Source organism: Micromys minutus (assembly GCF_963924665.1).
Source record: "Micromys minutus genome assembly, chromosome: 10".
NCBI lineage: Eukaryota > Metazoa > Chordata > Mammalia > Rodentia > Muridae > Micromys > Micromys minutus.
Window position 1 is genome coordinate 25316940 of NC_137979.1, and position 24512 is coordinate 25341451.

The 24512-nt window shown below is 39.1% G+C and overlaps 2 protein-coding genes across 2 annotated transcripts; one reads left to right on the forward strand and one right to left on the reverse strand.

The window, feature by feature from the left end:
* Nucleotides 1-2741: 2741 nt before the first annotated feature.
* On the forward strand, nucleotides 2742-3680 carry LOC308425174 (olfactory receptor 1A1-like; the record flags this gene model as incomplete). Its single annotated transcript, XM_080922408.1, has 1 exon — nucleotides 2742-3680. One exon carries the CDS (start codon nucleotides 2742-2744, stop codon nucleotides 3678-3680), a length of 939 nt encoding a protein of 312 aa, XP_080778534.1.
* A 7226-nt stretch (nucleotides 3681-10906) lies between these two features.
* LOC308425175 (olfactory receptor 1A1-like) lies at nucleotides 10907-11842 on the reverse strand (the record flags this gene model as incomplete). The annotated part of the gene is made up of 1 exon (XM_080922409.1): nucleotides 10907-11842. One exon carries the CDS (start codon nucleotides 11840-11842, stop codon nucleotides 10907-10909), a length of 936 nt encoding a protein of 311 aa, XP_080778535.1.
* Nucleotides 11843-24512: the final 12670 nt, after the last annotated feature.

Here is a 24512-nt window from a genome sequence, read left to right on the forward strand (position 1 = left end):
ATCTCTCTAAATTTAACTTTTAATATCTAGCTAATTAACTTTCTTGTGATTAGCTGCATGGCATACACCCATATCGCTCTTCTCTTTCTCTCTCTCTCTCTCTCTCTCTCTCTCTCTCTCTCTCTCTCTCCCTCCCTCCCTCTTTTCCTCACTCACTCACTCCCTCCCTCCCTCCACAACATTATATATATATATATATACATAAACTTTTATTAATTATAGAACACAAAATATTATAAGTCAGTGCATTTATCAAGTGCACTAATGGGGACTATAGGTAATCAGGTCTCAGCAAAGCATAGAAAGCCCTGTTCTAGGTTTTACATGATACTCTTTGCTTTTGAATTCATGGAAATGAGTCTCCTAAGAATGTATTTGAAAAGGTATTTGACATAGGAGTGAACAGTGGATGGTTACTCAGAGAGCAAGAGATGGTGCAAGATACATTGGCTATGGATATGCAACACTCCAACCCTACAAGACTGTGACATTCTGATTATTCCTCAGTGTTGTAGAACCTTCAGTGCTGGCGTGACTTTATTCAGTTCACATTACAAATTATGGCATTATGTCATTTCATCTTGATAGGACAACTACTACATCCTTCATCCCTTTCTTCCTCCCTTCTTCTATTCTTCTCCTCTTTCTCTCTTTCCTTACTATCCTTCCACCTCCAGTTGCCTTGATTTTTTTTCTTGACTTGTTATCATTATAACTCAGTTTTGTATCAGTTTTTTTAATTCTGTCTTTTCAAAACACCCTTCCATGACTGTTTAAATTGTAATCGCACTAAATTCTGTGACTAACTAAACAAAACAGGTATTTTGTATGAAGCTTTGCACTTTCTTTACCCCCTATTTTCTTTTTAAATCTTTATTAAGTTGTATTAATTCTTCAGTTAGCTTTAAATGTCTTTTGTTTCAATAACTTTCTAATTCCTCAACACTCTCCCATGACTATTTTAGATGTAGAATTTTTCTTAAAACTATATTTTCTAATATACTGTTGTAGAAGTATAAAAACAAGATTTTTAAGTATTAATTTAGACCAAACCAACAAAAAACCTGAATGTAATATCTTACAGTACAATAGTTTTCCTTGGGCCCTCTTGATAAACAATCATTGTTTTCTGTGAGTTTTATCCTTTTGATATTTTATTCCTAAACTCATGTCTACATGGAAAAATTCTTGTCCTCCTTTTATACCTAGGGTATTATTTTAAGTGTTTAAGGCATAGACAATGAATTCTTATGCTTCATGTTGTTCTGTGGACATGTCCTTTGAACCTAAGAACATGAAGACCTACATCTCAACTACCTGGTCCAACCCTGCTCATGACTGTGATGCCAAGGAGCCAAAACTGCAAAGACAGCAGCTTAAGGTTTTGTTCAGAGCACTCTTTTTGTTATCACATTAAGGTATTCCTCTGTTCTTCTTTTAAATGATGCTATGCATTTTAATGTACTTTTCTGTTTTTATAATAGTCTACAACTTCTGTGTGCTTTCATAGAAATGAGACAGGTCAACATCAACTTAATCCACCCTATTGCCCAAACCTCCCTCTGAAGTCTTACCCCTCCATGCTACATGAGCTACCCACAGTCTCGAGCCTCTTTGTTAACTAAACCTTTTGAAGCATGAGGTATCATGAAGACAAGGAATGGGAACCTTAAGAGATCAAACTAAGCTGCTCTTGATACAGCAATGAAAAGGCACATTGTCATTAGCTATGAAAAGGATGATTAGACCTACAACCTCATGTCCATTCTATAATTCATGTAAAAAATACTGAAAATGTGATTGAATTAATCACATATTCAATTAATTCTAATAAAAATTACTTTAGAAAAATTAGTGAACTACATATGCCTCACTTACTGTAGAGAACTGATAATAAAATGTCAATGATTTAAACAAGGGACTATTTTCCACAAGATAAAAAGTACAAGATGATATTTTTGTTTGGGGTATCTTTCCTATATGTGGAAAGCTCTTAATATAGGCTAATCTCACAATATAACTTCATCATTCCATTCAGTTTCTTCAACATTTCTACTCAGCAATAGAGTGAGAAGGAAGTCCACAAATAGAACACCTAATTGAATTGGCTAGAACTCAGCCACATAGCTGCACCTCCCTGCAACAAAGATTGGGAAATGTAGTTTAACTTTGTTGCTCAAAAAGACCAAATAGCACACTTGGCTAAGCAGTTAGTAGACTTAATCATAATTAGTATGCCTGAGAACACAATATAAGGAAGAGAGGAGGAGGCTAGAGAAGCAGCTAAGAGTATTGATTTGCACTGGAGTATTGATTAATGACCCCTAAAGGCTTTTGATCCTTACCTTTACATTAAATATGTAATTCATAACTCTCTACAAAAGAAAAAAACTGCTTTACATGTGAAATGAACAATTAATATTTCCCCTAAACTATAATGTGAGGCAATAAAATTTGCATTTTAATTATGAAATGATCAAATCTTAGATGGATGTGAGAAGCTATTGATGAAAACATGTGAGTCAGAGATTTTTACTGGTTACTTAGATGTATATCCAAGAGTAAATGACCATCTTTGCCATGGACCAACAGAAAATTGCTCCAATTATATGGCTCTAAATTTTGTGGATCTGGGTGTAAAGAAAGCTGATATTTTGAGTAAACTGTTGAAAGGAGTAACATATATATCATAACTGTACTAATGAGTCTGGGACTCTGTCTGATTTCATGTTGAAGGAACCATGAGAGGAGAAAACCAGTCTTCTACCACCGATTTCACTCTCCTGGGAGTTACAAGACAGCAGGACCAGGAATATTTCTTCTTCATCCTCTTCCTGTTCATTTATCCCATCACAGTGATTGGGAACATGCTCATCATCCTCGCCATTCGCTCTGACATTCGCCTGCATAACCCCATGTACTTTTTCCTCGCCAACCTCTCCCTTGTTGACATCTTCTTCTCCTCTGTAACTATCCCCAAGATGTTGGCCAACCATCTCCTGGGTAGCAAGGCCATCTCCTTTGGGGGATGCATGACACAGATGTTTTTTATGATATCATTGGGAAACACAGACAGTTATATACTAGCTGCAATGGCATATGACCGAGCTGTGGCCATCAGCCGCCCACTTCATTATGCAACAATTATGAGTCCACGACTTTGTGTCCTGCTGGTCGTTGGATCCTGGGCAATTGGACATGGCAATGCGCTGCCCCACACCATACTTACAGCTAGACTGTCCTTCTGTGGCAATAAGGATGTGGCTAACTTCTACTGTGACATTACACCTTTGCTCCAGCTGTCCTGTTCTGACATTCGCTTCAATGTGAAGATGATGTACCTGGGTGTGGGGGTCTTCTCTGTGCCACTGCTGTGCATCATCATCTCCTATGTCAGGGTCTTTTCCACAGTCTTGCGGGTTCCATCCACCAAGGGCTTCCTCAAGGCCTTGTCCACCTGTGGCTCTCATCTGACAGTGGTGTCTTTGTATTATGGGACAGTCATGGGCATGTATTTCCGGCCCCTGACCAGTTACAGTCTGAAGCACGCACTGATAACTGTGATGTACACAGCAGTGACCCCAATGCTGAACCCTTTCATCTACAGCTTGAGAAACCGGGACATGAAGGCTGCTCTGAAGAAACTCTTCCACTGCACCTCCTCCTCATCCCCCTTGTGAGACCACACACAGCAGACACTGTGTCCCTAAGTCAGAAACACTGGGAAATCCAGCTGCAATATCACCCTGCAAGGAACTTCTTGTTGTATTTCCAGATTGCAATTCCTTCCCTCTGGAGTATTTTTTGATAGTCTGAGGAGGCAATTTATGAAATGCACTATTATTCATATATTTCTGCTCCTTTGGGCAGAAGGCTCTGCCAACACCTGGCTCTAGGATCAGTTTCCAGCAGTCTACTGACCAGCTCGACTTTTATGTGTGAAAATCAGACTAATAATATCTGTGCTGCCTCTGCCACAGGCTGCATCATAGTAGCACATGTTTCAAAGACTATTGATCTGTGTGCTAGTTTATTATAACAAATATGTTCATCACAACTGCTAGCCCGCAAGCCTGCCTACACCAGACCTATCTGATCATCTGGCTGTATCTTCACCATCTTGGTGATTTAGCCTGCATCCAAAACTGTGAATGAACAGGTGATATGAATTCATTAAAATATTAATTTCTGAAGTTTGATCTAGAGATTACCAGACTGGACACAATTTAGTTACCTTTATGTCTTTTTTATTTTGTTTTGTGTCTTGGGGCAGGATCTCATAAGTAACATAATGTGGCTTTGAACTGCCAATATTCTTCTCTCATCTGTTAAGCCATGAGACTACAAACATTTTCCATTTTATCAAGTTCTCCATCCTTAAATATTTAAAGAAACTTTGTCAGGGGTGTGTTTCTATGCTGCCTTCATGTTTCATTAAAGTAGACTGTCTCAAAGGATATTCTTATCAAAGTCTTACTCACGTGATGGTAACTAATAGAATTATAATCATTTAAGCAACAAAATTCTCAAATAATTAAGATAACAAAATTAATTCAGAAATAAAACTTGAATTCAGTATATTCTACTTTAATTCCATATAATTAAATAATATTAATTATATAGTTAGCAAACACTTGGGTTCAACACAATAAAGGAGAAAAACAATATAGAAAATACTCCACAGGGCCCACACCCCAGTTGCAGCCCAACTTCCCAGGTATTCTGACACATCCATCTTCACAGGTAAGGCCCTAAAGCCTGCCCCAAAATCCTGTGTACCAGGATCCCTGTGACCCTTTCCCTGTGCCCAGCCAGAGGCTCTTGTACCTTCTAGATCCCACCTGTACCAGGACCAGAGCCCCAACACTGGACCAAATCCCACACAGCCCACACCACAGTTGCAGTTCAACTCTGCAGTTATTCTCACACATCAAGCATCACAGGCTCACAAGAAGGACAGGCTCCAGTCAGAGACAAGGAGGACAGATAACACCAGAGGTAACCAGATGGCAAAAGGCAACCATAAGAACATAAGCAACAGGAAACAATTGGACCTGGCAACATCAGAACCCAATCTTCCCACCACAGCGAGTCCTGGATACCCCAACTCACATATAAAGCAGGATTCAGATCTGAAATTTTATTTCATTAAGATGATAGCGAACTTTAAGATGGACATAAATAACTGCCTTAAAGAAATACAGAAGAAAACAATCAAACAGGTGAAAAACTTAAACAAAACCACGCAATATCTAAAAATGGAAAATCAATCATTGAAAAAAACTCAGAGGAAGACATCTCCAAAGATGGAAACACTAGGAAAGAGAAAAAATGGGGTCCAGAGCTAAATAGAGATGGTCAACCGGGTAATCTCAAATGGCTGAGAAGCACTTTAAAAAATGGTCAATATCTTTCGTCGTCAGGGAAATGCAAATCAAAATGAGCCTGAGACTCCACCCCACACCAGTCAAAATGGCTAAGATCAAAGAGGGAGATAGGAAGTGAAAGAGAGAGAGAGAGAGAGAGAGAGAGAGGGAGAGAGAGAGAGAGAGAGAGAGAGAGAGAGGAGAAAAATCCTTGCTGAGGCCCAGCCTCTGTCTGTTGACATATGTTTTTACTATTTTATTGTGTCCTTAGACCTCTATCTCTGTTCCAGCATTTATTTTACCCTAATCCTCCACCCAGCACCAGGTAAGGGAGGAAGAAAAGGATTAGAGTGAAAGAGGGATGTAGACCTCTGTAGGCTGCTCTCTGCTGATCAGTGGCATAAGGTTCCTTGGGGTAAGTCCAATCTTTGTTGTTAAAATATCCAGCAGTCCAGCAAGTCAGCAATAGTAAATGCAGCAAAGCAGCACCGGCGGCAGCACCGGCGGCAGCAGCTGCCACCAGCCTGCTCAGGACTCTCACACTTATACCTTCTCCAGTCTCCAGAATTAAGCCATCTGCATCTGTTAAAATTCACACCCCTGCTATTGCACAAGCCAGATCATACTCAGATGCTATAAAGCAGCCTCTTAGCCTGTGCCTGGAACTAAAACAAAAACATATTTGCATAACGTATCTGGGTTTCCTAGGAAACCGAAAGTCTCGCCGTAACTGTCTTCCCTTTGGGCAGCGAGTCTCATGCTGTCAGAGGAAACTGCTGCAGAAGCTGCTTTAAACGAACTTTTTTCTTTTTAAATTCAAGCTTTGTCTAGTCGCCTCTCTTGGTGGTCTTGAACTCCGTGACAACATAAAAGTTAAAAATAAATATTTTTTCAAGTGAATTTCAAATTATTATCACCAATACCCTTTTTATAAGACTACATAGAACTAAAACAGCCAACGTGTACGTTTTTCAGGAATATACAGAAACCAAATTTTAAGTATTTCAGTATTTGAAGTATTTAACTATTTCCAAAAAGAAATATAGGTGTATGTAACAGTTGCCTTGGATATTGAAGCATTTCATTCTGCAAGGAAACTCCTTAAATAGGAAAGTAGACTGTGGGAACAAGACCGAGAATTGAGGTGAGACGTGATGGAGTCACATGACAACTCTTAGGAAATCTAACTCCAGAGACCAGCATCAGGGTGCAGATCCGAGTTTATTGCCCAGTGCATAAGCTTATATACAGTGCTTGAGCCAATCCCAAGCCCCTAAATCCTTGGCCAATCATATTTCACCACACTCACCATGCTTCAATGAAAGCCCTGCTGGTGAGGTAACTCAGAAGGAGCTGGTGGGGTAGGAGAGTACCATCACCTGAGAAGACAAGAGACCTGGCCTTGGTTTTTTTTTTTTTTTTTTTGCTGTCTCAAGCCACATATGGCAGATCAAGACTCTTTAAGGAGTTACAGGAACCTGTGGTACCTCGTTCTTCCCACTTTTTCTTTCACAGGGTTTACTTCCACATTCTCCACAATTAAACAATTCAAAAAAGCTCTGAATGTCCCTGAAATTGAGCAGATTCACTAGACCTCACCTACCAGAGTAAGTAATAAAATGTGAGAGTCCCTTCTTGACTAGCCATGCTGTAACAAAAACTCAAAGAGCTGAACTTCAAAGAAGTTTCTGAGATCAGACCAACTGCCTGGAAGAATCAGAAACCAGATGAGCTGCCTAGAAGTTTAGACCAGAATCACTTGGAAATCATACTCTCCAACCTGTTGAACTGCCTACAGATTGTGCAGCAGGCTCCAGATTGTCAGCTTTTGTGAGCTGGAGTGGGCTTTGGTGACGCATCTGTCTTTTAGTCATTTCTATCCCCATAAATAACTCCTCACCCACATTCTTGTCAGTAACCTCAAAAAGATTCAATGGTTTCATAACTTCGACTTTGGTGATATCCATTCTTTGGTCTGTCACAAGTCCCCTCTCTAGGATGAATAGATGTGTTCCATAAGTTCCCAAAATAGTGCCACCAACTGGGGACAAAGAGTTCAAACACATGAATCTGTGTAGAGCATTTCACACCTAAATTTCATACCACTCAATCCTAAAGTTCTGCATGTAGCTATCACCTGCATCTAAGTAAGCACCCATAGCTTTATTTTTTTTATTTTTTTGAATCTCTTTCCCCTTTTGAAAGCCCTCTCTTCTTAAGCCCTCCCATTAGATGGGCCTTAAATCTGATTAGACACCTATTAGTTACCATTGGTAATTTTCAGTCATTGTTGTTTGTAGGCTCTACAGCTGGATAGAATTATTGATTGTTTTCCTTCCTTGCAGCTAGCTTACATAACACCATCCCATAATATGAGAGCTAGTCCTCAGGGAGGAGGATTCTCAGTCACTGTGAATTTCAAGTGAAAAAAGAAAGGGGTTCAAATTTTTAATAAATTATGGAGATTAGAACAAGTGATGACAAAGTATGATGGCACATACGTATGACAATGCCACAATGGGAACGCATTACTGTGTATGAGAACCTAAAATTAACTTTAAAAACAAAATGTGCTTAAAGCATAAGCATTTTAGGAGGCAAGTTTAATCTGACTTAAACTTTATTCAATGTACAGATGTAGCAAATGATTACACATTATTTTTGAAAAGATATATTTCAGGACAAAATGTCAATGTCAGAAAAATAAGGATAAGGATTATCTAAATACACATTCAAATTGATTCATGTTTATCCCAGAAACACCAGTGCCTGAAAATTCTAAATAAATCCCTGTGTGTGTGTGTGTGTGTGTGTGTGTGTGTGTGTGTGTGTGTGTGTGTGTGCGCGCGCGCGCGCGCAAGCATTCATGGGTGATACATACCCATGTGTTCTCAGACATGTAGAGAGAAAAGGTCAACATCATGATGTCTTCATCAGTCACTCTCCAACTTACTTTTGAGACAGTCTCTCGGTGAACTTGGAACTCATTAGCTTGACTAGACTGGCCAGTGAGCACTGCAGATGTTCCTGTCCCCACTTCCCCAGGTCTCAGGATGCAGTTACATACCACTACATTTGGATCTTTATGTGGGTGTTGGGGATCCAACCTCGGGTTCTCACGCTTGAACAACAGACGATTTCCTGTGAGCCTTCTCTCCACCCATATTATTAAAGTATTAAGAGCAAAATGTCTGACCAAAACATTTGATACTTATCTAGGTGTTTTCTTGACACAAATCTAAACAGTGTTAATAATTTTATATTTTACATCTGAGAATAATTTGATAAAGAGCATGAATTTGAAGCCTGTGAAGGAACTCATGAAAACACTTCCTAATCCTAGTACCACACAAAGAGAACTTCAGTTATAAATTAGGTTCTTAATGCTATAACTAGAAAATATTTGTTTTTATTACCATATACTAATTGTAAAAAGTTAAGGTCTAGATAAGACTTTTCTACTCACAAATGTAATACATTTTGATCATATTAACTCTTTCAGCTACTCTTTCTCTCTTATCCCTCTACCTCACTTTTCCCTTTCCACCCCTGGTAGTTTCTCCCCTTACGAAGTAAAGGGTTTAGGTGGTGGTTGTGGTAGGGGTGGTGGTTTGGGGTTTGTTTGTTTGTTTGTTTGTTTGTTTGTTTTTCTTTGCTTTGAATTGGTTTCTCACACTTACTTATTGGGGAATTTGCATGTGAAGGTCAGTTCTGTCCTTCCATCACATGGGTCCTGTGAAGAGATCAAACTCACCAGACTTGGTAACTAACACCTCTACCCACTGAACTATCTTTTGGCCAGGAAAAATTATTTGAGCATGATCATTCTACTTGTTAACTAGATAGCCACTAGCAGAGTTTTTAAAATTATATGTTACTATATCATACCAAATAAACTGATATATATAATGGTATAGATAAAATAATGACCTTTGTAGTTTTTATTTTAAAGATATTTACCAGCATCAAATATTAATTTTTCTTTTAAATATAAGTAGTGCTATTTGGAAGAGGGGGCTCAGCTGAAGATTTGACCCACTTTTTGTTCCAGCCTGTTCCTCTGCTTTCTCTTCCACACCAGTAAGCTACCCACATACTCCCAGCCACTGATGGGAACACTCCTGCCATCACCCATTCTGAGCCTATGAGCCAAAGTAGAGTTTTCCCTCCATAATTTATTATATCAGAGGTTTTGTCAAGGCAGGGGAGAAAGTAATTAACAGACTTGGGTCCAGTCTTCTAGCTCCACCACCCCTAAGTTCTAGGAAGCTATCCATGCAGACTCAACAATAGGCTTTCTTATTCTCTGGCTTCTGGTTGGACATAGTCAATGCAGAGTTGCAGGGAAGCTTGAGCAGAGGGAAGAAAGTAAATTTATTCTCTAACTAATTTCAGATTGTTTCATACTTAACTAAATTCTTATCTCTTGCTCAGAAACTGGTGGGAGAGAGCTGTTCATTGCTGTCCATCCCTGATTCTTTCCCTGGCTGTGTGTTTTAACTGTCCTCTCTCCCAACCCAGTAGATCCTAAACCTTCTTGCTGCTGGACTCAGAGATGTGTCTGTATGGTCTCCCTATATTTCATTACATTCTAAGTTATAAAGTTTTATTGATTCATTGGTATTGTATTGATTGCATATTTGATTTTTAAGGCAGAATGCTACTAAATATCTTAAGCTGCCCCCACCCAAGTCATCAGATTGCACTACACTGATCATGTCTAGACTTAGACGTTCTGGGGACAAAAGTATGTGACATGTCTTACAAGATACCCAAGTCTTTAGTCATACTACCTTTCTTTATTGTTATAATTAAAACTTCCATTAAAATAATTAAAGCAGATAATAGTTATCATTAAAAATAATAAACCTGATTGATGTCATTTTTATGGAGTCTAAATAACCTTGGAGATATATTAAATGTGAAGTAGGCAGAAAAACACTTACCCGGGTGAGGTTCTTCAAAAATTTATTCAGATAGGTAAATAATGCCTACTCTAGTTATCACCAACCATAATCACAAACTAATATTCTCATCCACTTAGTTCAGATTTTTGAGTATTACTGATGTACTTTTTATGTCTAAAATTGTAGAAAAAATGCAATAGGTAGTCACATGAGTCTTGCCCACACATGCTTATAAGCCTAACAGAGTGATCAATCATAATAAATAAAATGCTCATGCGAATAGTAATCTATAGTCTTTAAAGCATGACCTACTATGAGCACATCCTGGAACACAGGTAAAATGGATGTCAGTCAAATTTCCTAAATGATAAAGTCAACACTTATACTCCCAACTGCACTCTGCTGGCAAGTCAGCTGGTGAGAAGTGAACCCAGAGCCATGGGCTGCACTCTGCCAAAAAGAGAAAAAAAGAAAAAAATGTTTGTTGAAATCAGTGCATTCCATAAGTTGCCTCCACAAACCATCAAAAGGCTCCCAAGAAAAGAGGTTCCAAACTGGAAAGATGACAAGCAGCTCATCGTAGATGACATTAATGCTTCTGACTGGGTACTACAGTGTCTGTTGAGTGTGGTCTCACACCGAGGAGGAAAAAGAACAGTGGAAGAGTTTCTTCAGAGCAGCCTTCATGTCCCGGTTTCTCAGACTGTAGATGAAAGGGTTCAGCATTGGAGTCACTGTAGTGTACATCACAGTTATCAGTGCGTGCTTCAGACTGTAACTGGACAAGGGCCGGAAATACATGCCCATGACTGTCCCATAATACAAAGACACCACTGTCAGATGAGAGCCACAGGTGGACAAGGCCTTGAGGAAGCCCTTGGTGGATGGAACCCGCAAGACTGTGGAAAAGACCCTGACATAGGAGATGATGATGCACAGCAGTGGCACAGAGAAGACCCCCACACCCAGGTACATCATCTTCACATTGAAGCGAATGTCAGAACAGGACAGCTGGAGCAAAGGTGTAATGTCACAGTAGAAGTTAGCCACATCCTTATTGCCACAGAAAGAGAGTCTTGCTGTAAGTATGGTGTGGGGCAGTGAATTGCCATGCCCAATCGCCCAGGATCCAACGACCAACAGGACACAAGGTCGTGGACTCATAATTGTTGCATAATGAAGTGGGCGGCTGATGGCCACAGCTCGGTCATATGCCATTGCAGCTAGTATATAACTGTCTGTATTTGCCAAGCCTATCATGAAGTACATCTGTGCCATGCATCCCCCAAAAGAGATGGTCTTGTTACCCAGGAGATGGTTGGCCAACATCTTGGGGACAGTTACAGAGGAGAAGAAGATGTCAACAAGGGAGAGGTTGGCGAGGAAAAAGTACATGGGGTTATGCAGGCGAATGTCAGAGCGAATGGCGAGGATGATGAGCATGTTCCCAATCACTGTGATGGGATAAATGAACAGGAAGAGGATGAAGAAGAAATATTCCTGTTCCTGCTGTCTTGTAACTCCCAGGAGAGTGAAATCGGTGGTAGAAGACTGGTTTTCTCCTCTCATGGTTCCTTCAACATGAAATGAGACGGAGTCCCAGACTCATTAGTGTAATTATGACCCAAATGTTATCAGTCACACACAGACACACACACACACACACACACACACACACACACATACCCACACATACTATATAACAGTTGACTCCCTCTACACTTGAATCAATAAAATTCAGAATCACATAATTCAAAAAAATCACTGATTTATCATTTATTTCTAAACACTAGTCAGGTTTAAAATATAAGGGCTCTGTTCGTAACAGCCATGTTCATTTTCCCTAACAACATTACTATTTAATATTTTATTATTTCAGAATTAAAATTCACACTGCATAATCTAGATTCATCAGTTGACCTCAAAGAAAAAAATCTCAAACTTAGGACAATTATGATTATATCTTGTTTGTTCAACATATAGAACAGTCTTTGCTCTTGAGAACCTTACAGTTTCAGGGAGAGGCCAGAATCATACTTGTCTTGCTAACCATCATGTGGAAGGCAACCTTTAGGAATACTCTATCAAGTACTCCAATTCAAACGTCCTCTGGGAAAAAAATAACCTAGAATTTGTCATCGTTCTCTGATCAAACAAAGAGTGATTTCATAATATATATAGTGTATACAGTGGAAGGGGAAGATTGTAAGTCATAAGGATCACTGAATTCAAGTCCTAACAATGAAATCTCAGTGACTGCTTCTCCCAGGTGTCCCATTCACAAAGTGGACTTTTTCTGTCTCCTTCATAACATTCCCTTTGTAGTCTTTCAATTACACAAAACCTTGTGCTTTCTCTCAAGTCTTCTCTTTCTATTCCTATTTATTATGCTACCACCACTGCTCCATAAACTCTCCAGTCTGTTTTTGGTGTCTTAGTTTTCTTATAACAAAAACTTAAGTAGGTGAGACCATCGTGCTTTTCTACTGGAAGTGTTGTAATATTTACTTATTCACCAGTCTCTTCTAATTTCTTTTATCTTTTGATCTCAGACATGAATTATAACAGAGACTACTAACTACTTTGAGTTATCCCTTTTTTGATCAAGAACTTCAACTATGTTTTTATAATTTCCTATGCAATAAGGTGCAGTCATGTGATTAAGTTCTAGCCAGTCCACATATGTGTTCTAGTTGGGAGCTTTTGCCACACTGAGGTCCTAATAGTTTGTAAATATTGTGGAAGTTGAATGTGATGATACTGACACATAATGAAATTATCCTGTATCACTAGTTCTCCCATGCAAGAACTATCTCCAACACACACACACACACACACACACACACAGAGAGAGAGAGAGAGAGAGAGAGAGAGAGAGAGAGAGAGAGAGAGAGAGAGAGAGAGAGAGAGAGACCTGCTTGAGCTACACAGTGATACAGTATCAGAAAACAAATAATACTGGGGCAAATATGAAATAATATTTTAGCAACCAAGCACACATGGGTCTTGGTCATGGGACTTTCCAAATGTTCTTGCATCTTAACACCATTTTTGTAATAATGCATTGGATGTCAAATAAAGATACTACCTATTGGTAATAATTTAGTTCAGAGTGTGGCATGGAGCTGGTGGTGCAAGACAATATTTCATGGAAGCTAAGAAACAGAGATAGGATTCTTTGTTAAGAAATATAAAGTCACTGGTTTATATACACAGCTGGAGAGGGGACCAGAACCCTGTATCATGTCAAGTGAGACATGATTAGTGCAAGAAAGACTCAGATGAAAGGACTCAGAAGAGTTTGGATGATCTTTGGCTAACATAATTTAATTGTCTAGTGTTCTTCACCCAGGTTAATAATTTTCTATAAACCTCATCCTCAATTCATAATTCATGCTGGTTTCTAGCTTTTTTGTACCACCTTTACATCTGCCTTACAGACATTGGGTTAATTATGTCCTCTTGCCCAAATATGCCATCCTCGGACAGCATTCATTCTTCCACTTTCTTTTCCCAGAGCTGCCAAAGAATAGTAGAAAAACCACAGACTTGGGATTAGAATTCTTGAGCCCATATCCCAAGCAGATCTATCACACTCTTCATTAAGCATTGCCATTACCTATTAAACTCCATCCACAACTCTGCTACTCCCACAGCTCACCATGATACCCACATGAGCAATGGGCCCAAATCTTGGACTCATCACTGAATATCTTGCTCCATAAAGGACCATTTCTTAATATGTTTTTGATGCATGTGATTCTCATGAGTTCACCACTATATTATTTCTTTGCTCCCAAGAGAAAAATGTATCCATGTATCAAGCTTGATCTGGTCCTTATTTTTTCTGTTTTCTAAGCTGTCACACTCTATCTACTGCTTTGCTAGCACCATAGTGTTGTAGCTATATGTCCTGCCTACTGATTAATAAGCACACTGTAGCCTCTTCAGTCCTTCAGTGAACTCTCCTCAGTCTTGTAACCCATTCCAATAACCATTCCTTTTTTTAAACTGTATTCTTCTTTTCTAGACCAGGTTTGTTTACAGAAATTGCTCTTTATAGAACTAAAATATGCTTATAAATGCAGGTGTGACACATGGCAGACTTTTCCCAACTCACTCACTCTAACCATTAACTCATAGATTAAGTCCAAGTTTCTTATTATGGAGAATGCCTTGAGGACAGAAATGTAGACAGTTGTCAGTAACATCAACCTATCGAGGCAGAGGGGTACAGATAAGGTTGGGGACTAAGAAGAAACCAGCATGGAAATGAAGTGTGTGTGTGTGTCTTGTGAAGGGTTGTTAACCAATGCAAGGGCTTTATTCAGTAACCTGCTATTTACATGTATTAGCATTCTGAATTATTTACCACTAACTCTTTCAGAAAAGAGATGCTCAGCTTAGTACACTTACTGACTAATGCATGTAGCAACAAGTTGATGGATGGTCCACTGCAAAAATTATATTATGATTTTAAAAGGTGTGCAGTTCAAGACTATAATGAAAATATGCAACCCAAAAGAAGTGGTTCGTATAATCAACAGAGAAACAGAACATACAAGAAAGAGGAGAGTGGTTTGTTGAGTGTAGGAGCTAAGGCATGCCAGATGTTAGAGTGATGTTGGGAGGGAAAGATGATTGATGTTTAAACCCAGGCAAGAAGCAAAATAAACCTTGCACTGTTGGGGAGAAGAGACGCAGATGCAGTAACAAGAACACGCCTGAGTTCCCTGAAATGTGTCAGTCTCACACACAGCTCACCGCTAATATTTATGCTCTTGGAGGGTGTTCTGGCTTTGACATGAGCTATGTATAATACTGAGGAGAATTTTTTGCAAGGACAGATGAGACCAACTGTTTGCCCTTGTCATCTGAGTTCAGGAGACAGGGTTAAAAAAAAATAAGCTTCAAATGTTTTTCAGATTTCTGTAGTAATTCCACTCCTTAAGACTGACTCTGCAAATGGCCTACTGCCAAGCCCCAAATAGCTGGAGTAGACACACCTCTGCAGTTCCTCTCTTAAGACCTAAATTTCTGCATTTACATAATTGTATTTTACATGCCCATGACCCACAGCAAACATGTAACACATTTCAGTGGTTAGAAATTGCCTTGCCTGGACTATCAGAATCACAACTTCCCCTTTTTAGCTTGTGTTCATGGAAAAAGTCCCAAGAAAGTGTAGTCATAGCAGGAATTCTGTCCATCTGCCTTTTTGTCTATTGGATCGGAATTTAGGCTGTGATTTGTGTCCATCTAACCTCTCTGTGTGAGTATTGGTGACTCATTTCACCTAATAAATGATTTGATAAAAGGACATGAGGACTCTGCTTACCTTGTGATGACTTTAAGTGGATCTAGGAACAGCATAGTGGTGATATAGCTGCTTCTGCTGTGTGCCTAGATCATGCTGTCATAAGTGTTCTCTCTCAAATGTCCTCAAACCTACCTGGAAGTCAGCAGACAATGTGGGCTTGACTTCTGTTCCATAAATGAAATTTTGCAAATGGCTGAACTAGGATGTGGGCCCAGGCATGCTCAGAGCAGCACCTCGGTGACATGTTTAGATGGACATGAGAATGGGATGGTTTGAAACAATGAGTTCCCTGTTTCCAGGCTATGAGCAGGGGCAACAAAAAGTGCTATCCTGGATTGAACCTGTAAAAGAGGAATCTCCCAAACTGCAGCCCAGTAGATCATAGCATAAAGATTGGGAACTTTTCAAGCAGCTTATAAAGATTCCTGAAACATTGTTCTCCCAGATAGTCATTCAGGCTCAACTCCTAATAATTGTTGAGATTGATGGAAATGCCTTTTCTAGTCTTAGGGGATGGAGTGGCTCCCAACAGTAATTTGCAGTAGAGACAGTGTCTCCAGGGTTCAAGCTCTGTGCTGACCTATTCCATTCTCTCTGTTGGGATCTCAATACCTCTGCTGTTCAAACTCTAGTAGGAAGCACCACTTGGGAGTTGAAGGATCCTGGTATTCAGATCTTGGTATTTCTGCAAGTGTATACAGAAGTATTTCTGTGGTTCAGTGTTTCTAAGAAAGAGAATAACAATGAATATTTTCACTAGGAGTTGACCAGAGAAACATTAGAGCACAAGAGCCATGCTTTCTTTAATGAAATGTGCTGAGGGCAGCTCTCCAGATTTCCTAAATTCTTGGAGATGGAAAGAATCTACAGACATCTGGAGCACTGTTTGCATGTGTCATGTTTATAGTAACCCTAATGATGGGTGTTGCCCTGTGATTTAGTACCTCCTGTGGCAGAGAGATCACTGCCTTTCTACAGAAAGTGGTGGTGAATGTTTGTGAGCCCAGGCTGGCTCACCAGTTGCTGACTTTGATGCATATTGGTTGTACCTATCTTGGGCCAACATTTGTATACTTATATACCACTGAAATGAAAACAGTAATAAGCATAAACACATCCTCATGAAGTTAACGTGATTGAATGAACTATATATAATTCTTAAAATAATACACATTTTCAAAATTGTAAGTATTCTTTATATAGTGAATAACACATAACTAACAGGGTATATCAACTCCTTTTATTGCTTTTATTCTTTTCAGAGGTGAGGAATGACATGGACACCTTGTATTGCTAGAGAAGTGCTCTTACACTGAGTCAAAGTCCCAACTTTTGTATTGCTTTATTGTTTCTATATAAACTTATATAGAATTTACTAGGTATTCACAGTTTTACTGGTAATCATGTGAAAAGTCTCTACATCCTATATCAAGGTGTATACATAATCAATATTGCAACAATTCAAATCATACTTATTTGCGGCTATATAAGAGAATGCACCAAACTGTGGCTCTGCTATAGCTGTTCTGTATATAGATATTGGTCCTATGTCTAGATATCATTGTATCCCATAATTAGTGTCTTTTTTATCTTAGTGAACATATTTAGATTAGCATCATTCTTGAAGTTGCTTCTGTATTTTATCTCCTAGTTGCCGATGATAGTAAAGGAATTATTCAGTGGCACAGAAGAAAATGATGCTTTGATTTTTCTAATATTTATCAGTGTATTCTATGGACACTGAAAATAGATTTTATTAGCTAATGCAAAAGAATCTTGACTATTTTCTCTTCCCAAAATAGAAATAATGACCTCAGGAGTTTTCCTCTAGGTAAGGGAGATGAACTGTAATTGTCTCTAGGAAAATCCATCTTGTCTCGTATTCTTGGCACAAAAAAAGTTTTAGAAATAGGAATGATTGTACAACATACCTTCAGAAGAAGAGTGTGGTACTGATGTATGAAGTACTGTGGCGATTCCTAAAGTATAACACCGCGAAGACCCTACTCTTTGGTTCTGTCGCTCAGCAGCATCTTTGCTGTTTTGAGCCTCATTCTCACTGTTGGAGAGAAGCAGTCTGCTTTGAAGAAATTTCTTCAGTTAAGTGCTCATAAGCTATGGTGATTTACCTTGACACCCATTCCACTACCCTTCACTTCCTCTGGCCCACTAAAATGGGAGGCATAGGGCTGTATAAATGTATGGGGATTTTCTATGTCCACCCTTGCCTTTAAATAATGACACATAAAGCTGGTACTTTTATTTAAAATCTTCTTCCACTTGAACTTGCCAGATACTGAGCTACTTTTGCCTGACAGTGCAGATCTAGCCTACTTTACTTGACATTTTGTCTTTCCCTGCTCCATCAGTGTCCTCCCATGGCCCTCTCAGGGCCACCTGCTCACAGAAAATCCTCATGGAAAATTGCCTCTTTCTCTATTCCCTCCTAGAGACCCTCTTGCTGAAATTGGAAGTCCTGCATTATTCTCTCCTACTCATATTGACTGATGAGCTTCATTAACCAAGCAGATGTTATGGAACATGAATTTTACACGACAGTGGGATAACAGATACCTAAAAATGCCAACTTCAGAACTGGAAACAGATCTCTTGGCATAGTAATCAGTATCTGAATACACAGTGCACAAAACCATTCCACAATACTCCCTCCTTTTATAAGAGAAAGGCTCTTTCTCTTATATTAATAAACTATATATAGTAAGAACAACTGTGAAAAGTATCAGGTAAAAATTACATTTATGGACTGCCATCAAGACTCAGGATGCACCCGCAGACTGCTGAGGCCCCAGAACAGCCTTGCAAGCACACTTCCACCTGAGCGCAAAGGAAGCCTGCCACACACAGTACCAGCATCCTGGAAGGGAACACCAGGAGCTCTCAGAGAATAGATAGCTTGGTAAAATCTGGGATCAGGTCTTTTCAGTCCAGAGAAAGGGCAAGATGAATACCACCAGGACTCAGGACCTGCCTCCAGACGGATGAGCTCCCAGGACACCCTCTCAAGTGCTCTCCTACCGAAGAAAGAACGAAATTGCTGCCATCAGAACTCACTGCCTGCCCACAAAGAGCCAAACACCCAGAAGCAATCTCCTTACTGAGCCCACAGGCCCTCAGACCCACAGGAGAGACAGGCTCCGGTCAGAGACAACAAGATCACCTATAATTACATTTAACAAGATAGCAAGAGAAAAGCAAAAGAACCTAAGCAATGGAAACCAAGACAACCTGCAATATTAGAACACAGCTCTCCCACCACAGCAAGTAGTGGATTACCAAACACAGCAAAAAAAACAAGACACGGACTTTAAATCAAACTTCATGATGATGGAGATCTTCAAGAAGCATGTGGATAACTCCCTTAAACAATTACAGGAGAACACACATAAACAAATAGAAGCCCTTAAAGAGGAGACACAAAAATTACTCAAAGTGCTGCAGGAAAAAACAACCAAACAGATGAAGGAATTGAAAACAGAAATAGAAACAATAAAGAAAACACAAAAAGAGACAACCCTGGAGATAGGAAATCTAAGAAGGAAATCAGGAATCATAGATGCAAGCATCACCAACAGACTACAGGAGATGTAAGAGAGGATCTCAGGGGCAGAAGACAACATAGAAAACATTAACACAACAGTCAGAGAAAATGCAAAAACCAAAAAGCTCCTAACCCAAAATGTCGAGGAGATCCAGGACACAATGAGAAGACCAAACCTAACAATAATAGAAATAGAAGAGGAAGAAGAATATTAACTAAAAGGCACAGTAAATATCTTCAACAAAATCATAGAAGAAAACTTCCCTACCTTAAGAATAAGATGATCATGAACATACATACAAAATGCCTACAGAACTCTAAATAGATTGGACCAGAAAAGAAATTCTTCCTGACACATAATAATCAAAATACCAAATGTACAAAATGAAGAAAAAAAATACTAAAAGCAGTAAGGGAAATAGAACAGGTAACATATAAAGGAAGACCAATCAGAATTACACCAGACTTCTCAACAGAGACTATGAAAGTTAGAAGATTCTGGAAAGACGTCATACAGACACGAAGAGTTTCCTATATGCAGCAAAATGCTGGGTCCTGTTTATGTAACCAGTCTGATAGTCTATGTCTTTTTATTGGGGAATTGAATCCATTGATCTTAAGAGAAATTATGGAATAGTGATTTTTGTTTCCTGTTATTTTTGTTGTTAGAGGTAGGCGTGTGTTTGTGTGCTTTCCTTCTTTTGGTTTCCTTGAGTGATTTTTTTTTTTTTTTTTTTTTTTTTTTTTTTTGCTTTTCTTTGGGTGTAGTTTCCTTCCTTGTGTTAAATTTTTCCATTTATCATTCTTTGCAGGGCTGGATTTGTGGACATATATTGTGTAAATTTAGTTTTGTCCTGGAGTATCTTGGTTTCTCCATCTATGGTGATTAAGAGTTTTGCTGAATATAGTAACCTAGGCTGACATTTGTGTTCTCTTTGAGTCCATATGACGTCTGTTCTGGGAACTCAGCCGTTTGGAGGCAGGTTCTGACCTTGATGGTGGTCATCTGGCCCTCTCGCTAGGCCAGAAAGGACCCAATGTCAAAGTGTACCATGCTATCTGTCCTCTGAGAGCTCCAGCTGTTCTTTCCCTGGACACCCTGCAGAATCTGTGGCAAGCTCCCTGTGAGCTCAGGTGGAGGGCTTGCAAGGCTGTTCTGAGGGCTCAGCCGTCTTTGGGCAGGTCCTGAGTCTTGATGGCAGTCACCCCACCCTTTCGCTGAACCAGAAAGGACCAGATCCCAGATCCTGCCTACAACTTTTTTAATGATTTTACTTACTATAATTGAGGCATTTGGAAGTTTGAATTTTCTCAAAACTCTTGAATATCTCTTTTCTTATTAAAGTTATACCATAAGAATGAGAATCAATATCAACCATATTTCTAATCCATTCATCTATTGATGCTGATCCTGCCTTCAGGGGCCTGATTATCTTTTTGCATTCAGCGTTAGCATTTTCAAAAGCCAAAGATTCAATCAGTGCTTTCTTACCTTGTGGATCTGATACCTTTCTATCTACAGCTGAAGTCACTCTTCATAAAAGGTTAGTAAATATTTCTTTTGGACATTGTATAACTTGGATGAATTGATCAAATCATTTTTTTTTTATGTCTTCAATTTTGTCCCAAACATTTAAAGTTTCTATATGACACAATACCAAGGTAGCCTCATCTTGTTCAATTTGTATCTGTACCTCAGCATATGAGTCTTCATCTAGCAACTGATCTTGGGAAATATTGATACCTCTGGCCATATTTAACTGTTCTATCTATTTAGCATCTTCTTTTCACCATGGTTACCATTATAACTGAGGACCAGGTTCTAATATTGTTTTTGTTATACCTTTCCATTCTTGGGGAAATATTCTCTTTCAGCCCAAGAATATTCATTAACTGAGACTGCATACCATATGAAGTTATATTTTCCTTAAAGTTTTTTACATCTAGCAAATCTACAAGAAGCCATCCAGTTTCCTCATATCCTTGTGAGTGTTTAGCTCTGCTGGCATTTGTCATACAGTAACTAAAAAAGCTAAGGTTGGTGTTCTAACAACGTTTGGCTGACTTTCTTTAATTTCATTATATGGATGCAGATAGGTTCAAGTCTTAATTCCTCTGTGTCTATATGATTCGATTTATGTTTTCCTAGTTTTTCTTCTAAAGCTTGTTTCCATTTTTTATATCTCTAAAGTCCTTTTTGTAAAGATGGTACATCAAGCCATTAAATTACCAGCATAAAAATAATCATAAGAGTAATGTGCCAATTTCAGTTAAGCAATTTGTCTCTATTTTAAACCAACAATGATAGTATTATATAGGTTCCAATTGACACCCTGTTTTATTACTTTTCACATTTTTTATATCTTATACCTTTTAACTTTATTAATTTAAATTATTTATACCTGCATATGATTTTTATACACAATATCCTTTTTTTCTTTAGCATTTAAAAATAATTCCAAATATTTTTGCCTGTTGGAAAGTTCATCTGTGCTCAAATTTCTTCTTGCATTCTCTATGACTCTCATTGCTGTTCAGCTCAAGACTCTTGCCATGACCCGCCATGCCCCAGCCCTTCTGCTCACAGAGAAAAGATGGTTCCATTACACTGTAAGCTGATCACTGGCTGGGAAGGTGTTAACAGTGTCAGCATTAGATGGGAGGCACTAATGAGAGTCCCCCATGAGAATCGAGCTTCACATTAACAGACTGCACATGGTGATGTGCCTATTTATCCCAGCTAGCATGTGCTCTCACATTTCTGAACCATGATGCTGTGCACTGAAGGTTCATGCCACATTAAAGGCGAAGATTATGCCTCATGCCTCGATGCTACTGAATTACTCAGGCTGAATTCAGTCACTTTGTATGTCCCAGTTATAAACAGAAGCACAGCCTCTTCCATGGTCTGGTCGTCAAGGACATGATCCTACACCAGAGAAACGTGTAGTATGCATCAACCATGGTTCAAAACCAACATTGCTACACAGCAGAGGCTCTAAAGAAGATGCCTGTTTCCAAGAAATGTTTCTTCCCATCTTCCATCAGAGATTTCTTTAATACTTGAACGTTTCTAGGTTTGAATTTCTGTCTAAGTTTGAATTCTTTTTTGTTAGATATTCTCTAAATTTACATTTCAAATGTTATCCCCTCCCCACTCCCATCCCACCTCTCCCTCCACTTGCTTCAATGAAGGTGCATTCTCTCCCAACTACCCTCTCCAACTCAGTGCTTCAGCCTTCCCTTACACTAGGAAAACATGTCTTCATTGGACGAAAGGTATCTTCTCCCATTGATGCCAGATAATGCTATCCTCTGATACATATGCAACTAGACCCATAGGTCTCTCCATGTATACTTCTTGGTTGATGTTTTAGTCCCTGGAAGCTCTGGAGGCTTTGGTTGGTTGATAATGTTCTTCCCATGGGGTTGTAAACTGTTTCTGCTCCTTCTGATCTTTCTCTACCTCTTTCATTTTGGTCCCCTATTCAGTCCAATGGTTAGCTGCAAGTATCCTCAACTATATGTGAATGACTTTGGCAGAGCCTCTGTGGGGGGCATCATTATCTGACTCCTGCCAGTAAGCACTTCTTAGCATCAGCAATAGGGCTTGAGCTTGGTGGCTGCATATGGTGTGGATATTCAGATGAGGCAGTGTCTGAGTGATCTTTTCTTCAATCCCTGCTCCTTTATTTGTTCTTTTATTTCCTCCTGTGAGTGTTTTGTTCCCCCATCTAAGAAGAACTGAGGCATCCACATTCTGGCCTTTCTGCTTTTTGGGCTTCATAAGGTCTGTGAATTGTTTCTTGGATATTCTGAGCTTTTTCAGCTAGAATTCGCTTATCAGTGAGTGCATACCATGTGTGTTCTTTTAGGACTGGGTTACCTCACTCAGAATGATAGCTTCTGGTTCCAGCCATTTGCGTAGGAATTTCATGAAGATTTTTGTTTCAAATAGCTGAGTGGTACTCCACTGTGTAAATGTACCACAATATCTGTATCCATTCCTCTGCTGAAGGACATCTGGGTTTTCTACAACTTCTGACTATTATATATAAGGCTGCTAACAACAAATCAGAACATGTGACCTTGCTATATGTTGGAGCATCTTTTGAGTGGCATATGCCTGAGAGTGGTATAGCTGGGTCCTCAGATAGTACTATGTCCAATTTTCTGAGAAACTGCCAGACTGATTTCCAGAGTGGTTGTACCAGCATGCAATTAATCAATCAGAGGTGAGATAAAACAATTTTTAAATTGGATATTTTATATATTTACATTTCTAATCTTATCCCCTTTCCCAATTTCCCCATTCCCCTTCTCCTCTGCCTCCTCTGCTTCTATAAAGATGCTCCCACTCCGACCTACCCATTCCTGCCTCAACACCCTGGCATACCTACCCTTACACTGCAGAAACGAGCCTTTACAGGACCAAGGGCTTATTCTCTTATCAATGCCAGACAATGCAATACTCTGCTACATATGTGTCTGGAGCAATTGGTCCCTCCATGTGTACTCATTGGTGGTGATTTACTCTTTGGGAGTTATGGCAGTGGTCTGGTTGGTTAATATTGTTGTTCATCCTATGGGGTCACAAAACTCCTCCATTGGGGTCCCTGTGCTCAGCCCACTGGTTATCTATAAGAATCCTCATCTGTATCAGTAAGACTCTGGCAGGCACTCTCAGAAGACATCAATATCAGGCTCATGTCAGCAAGCACTTCTTGGCTTCAGCAATAGTGACTGGGTTTAGTAACTGCATATGGAATGGATGCCAAGGTGGAGAAGTCTCTGGGTGACCTTTCCTTCAGTCTGTGCTCTACTGTTTGTTCCTGTATTACCTCCCTCCAAATTTTTTTAGATTTTAATTATTTATTTTTTTAACATCTTTATTTTACAAAACAAAAATAAATGTAGAGATTTCAAGCATTTTTGGGTAAAATTTTACAATACATTTTTGTCAGTACTTTTTTTCCAGATTTTAAAATAATTTTTACATAAATCTATATGAATAGTCAGTACTTGATCTTTTTAAAGGTTTGACAGTATGCATCAAAAACCCAATAGTTACAATGAGCACAAAGTACATGCAAAACAAAATGTAACATGAAAATAGTCAAAGTTTTCTTGTTGTGTAAAGATTTTTTTGTTTTGTTTTTTTTTTTTTTCCTTTATTTCTTTGACTTCCTACAGTCTGTGAGTTGTTTCTGGGGCAGAGCGAGCCTCTGGGGGTTAGCATCCCACTATCAGTGACTGCATATTATGTCTCTTCTTTTGTGACTGGGTTATCTCACTCAGGATGATATTCTCTAGATGCAGCCATTTTCTTAAGAATTTGGTCAAGTCATTGTTTCTGGTGA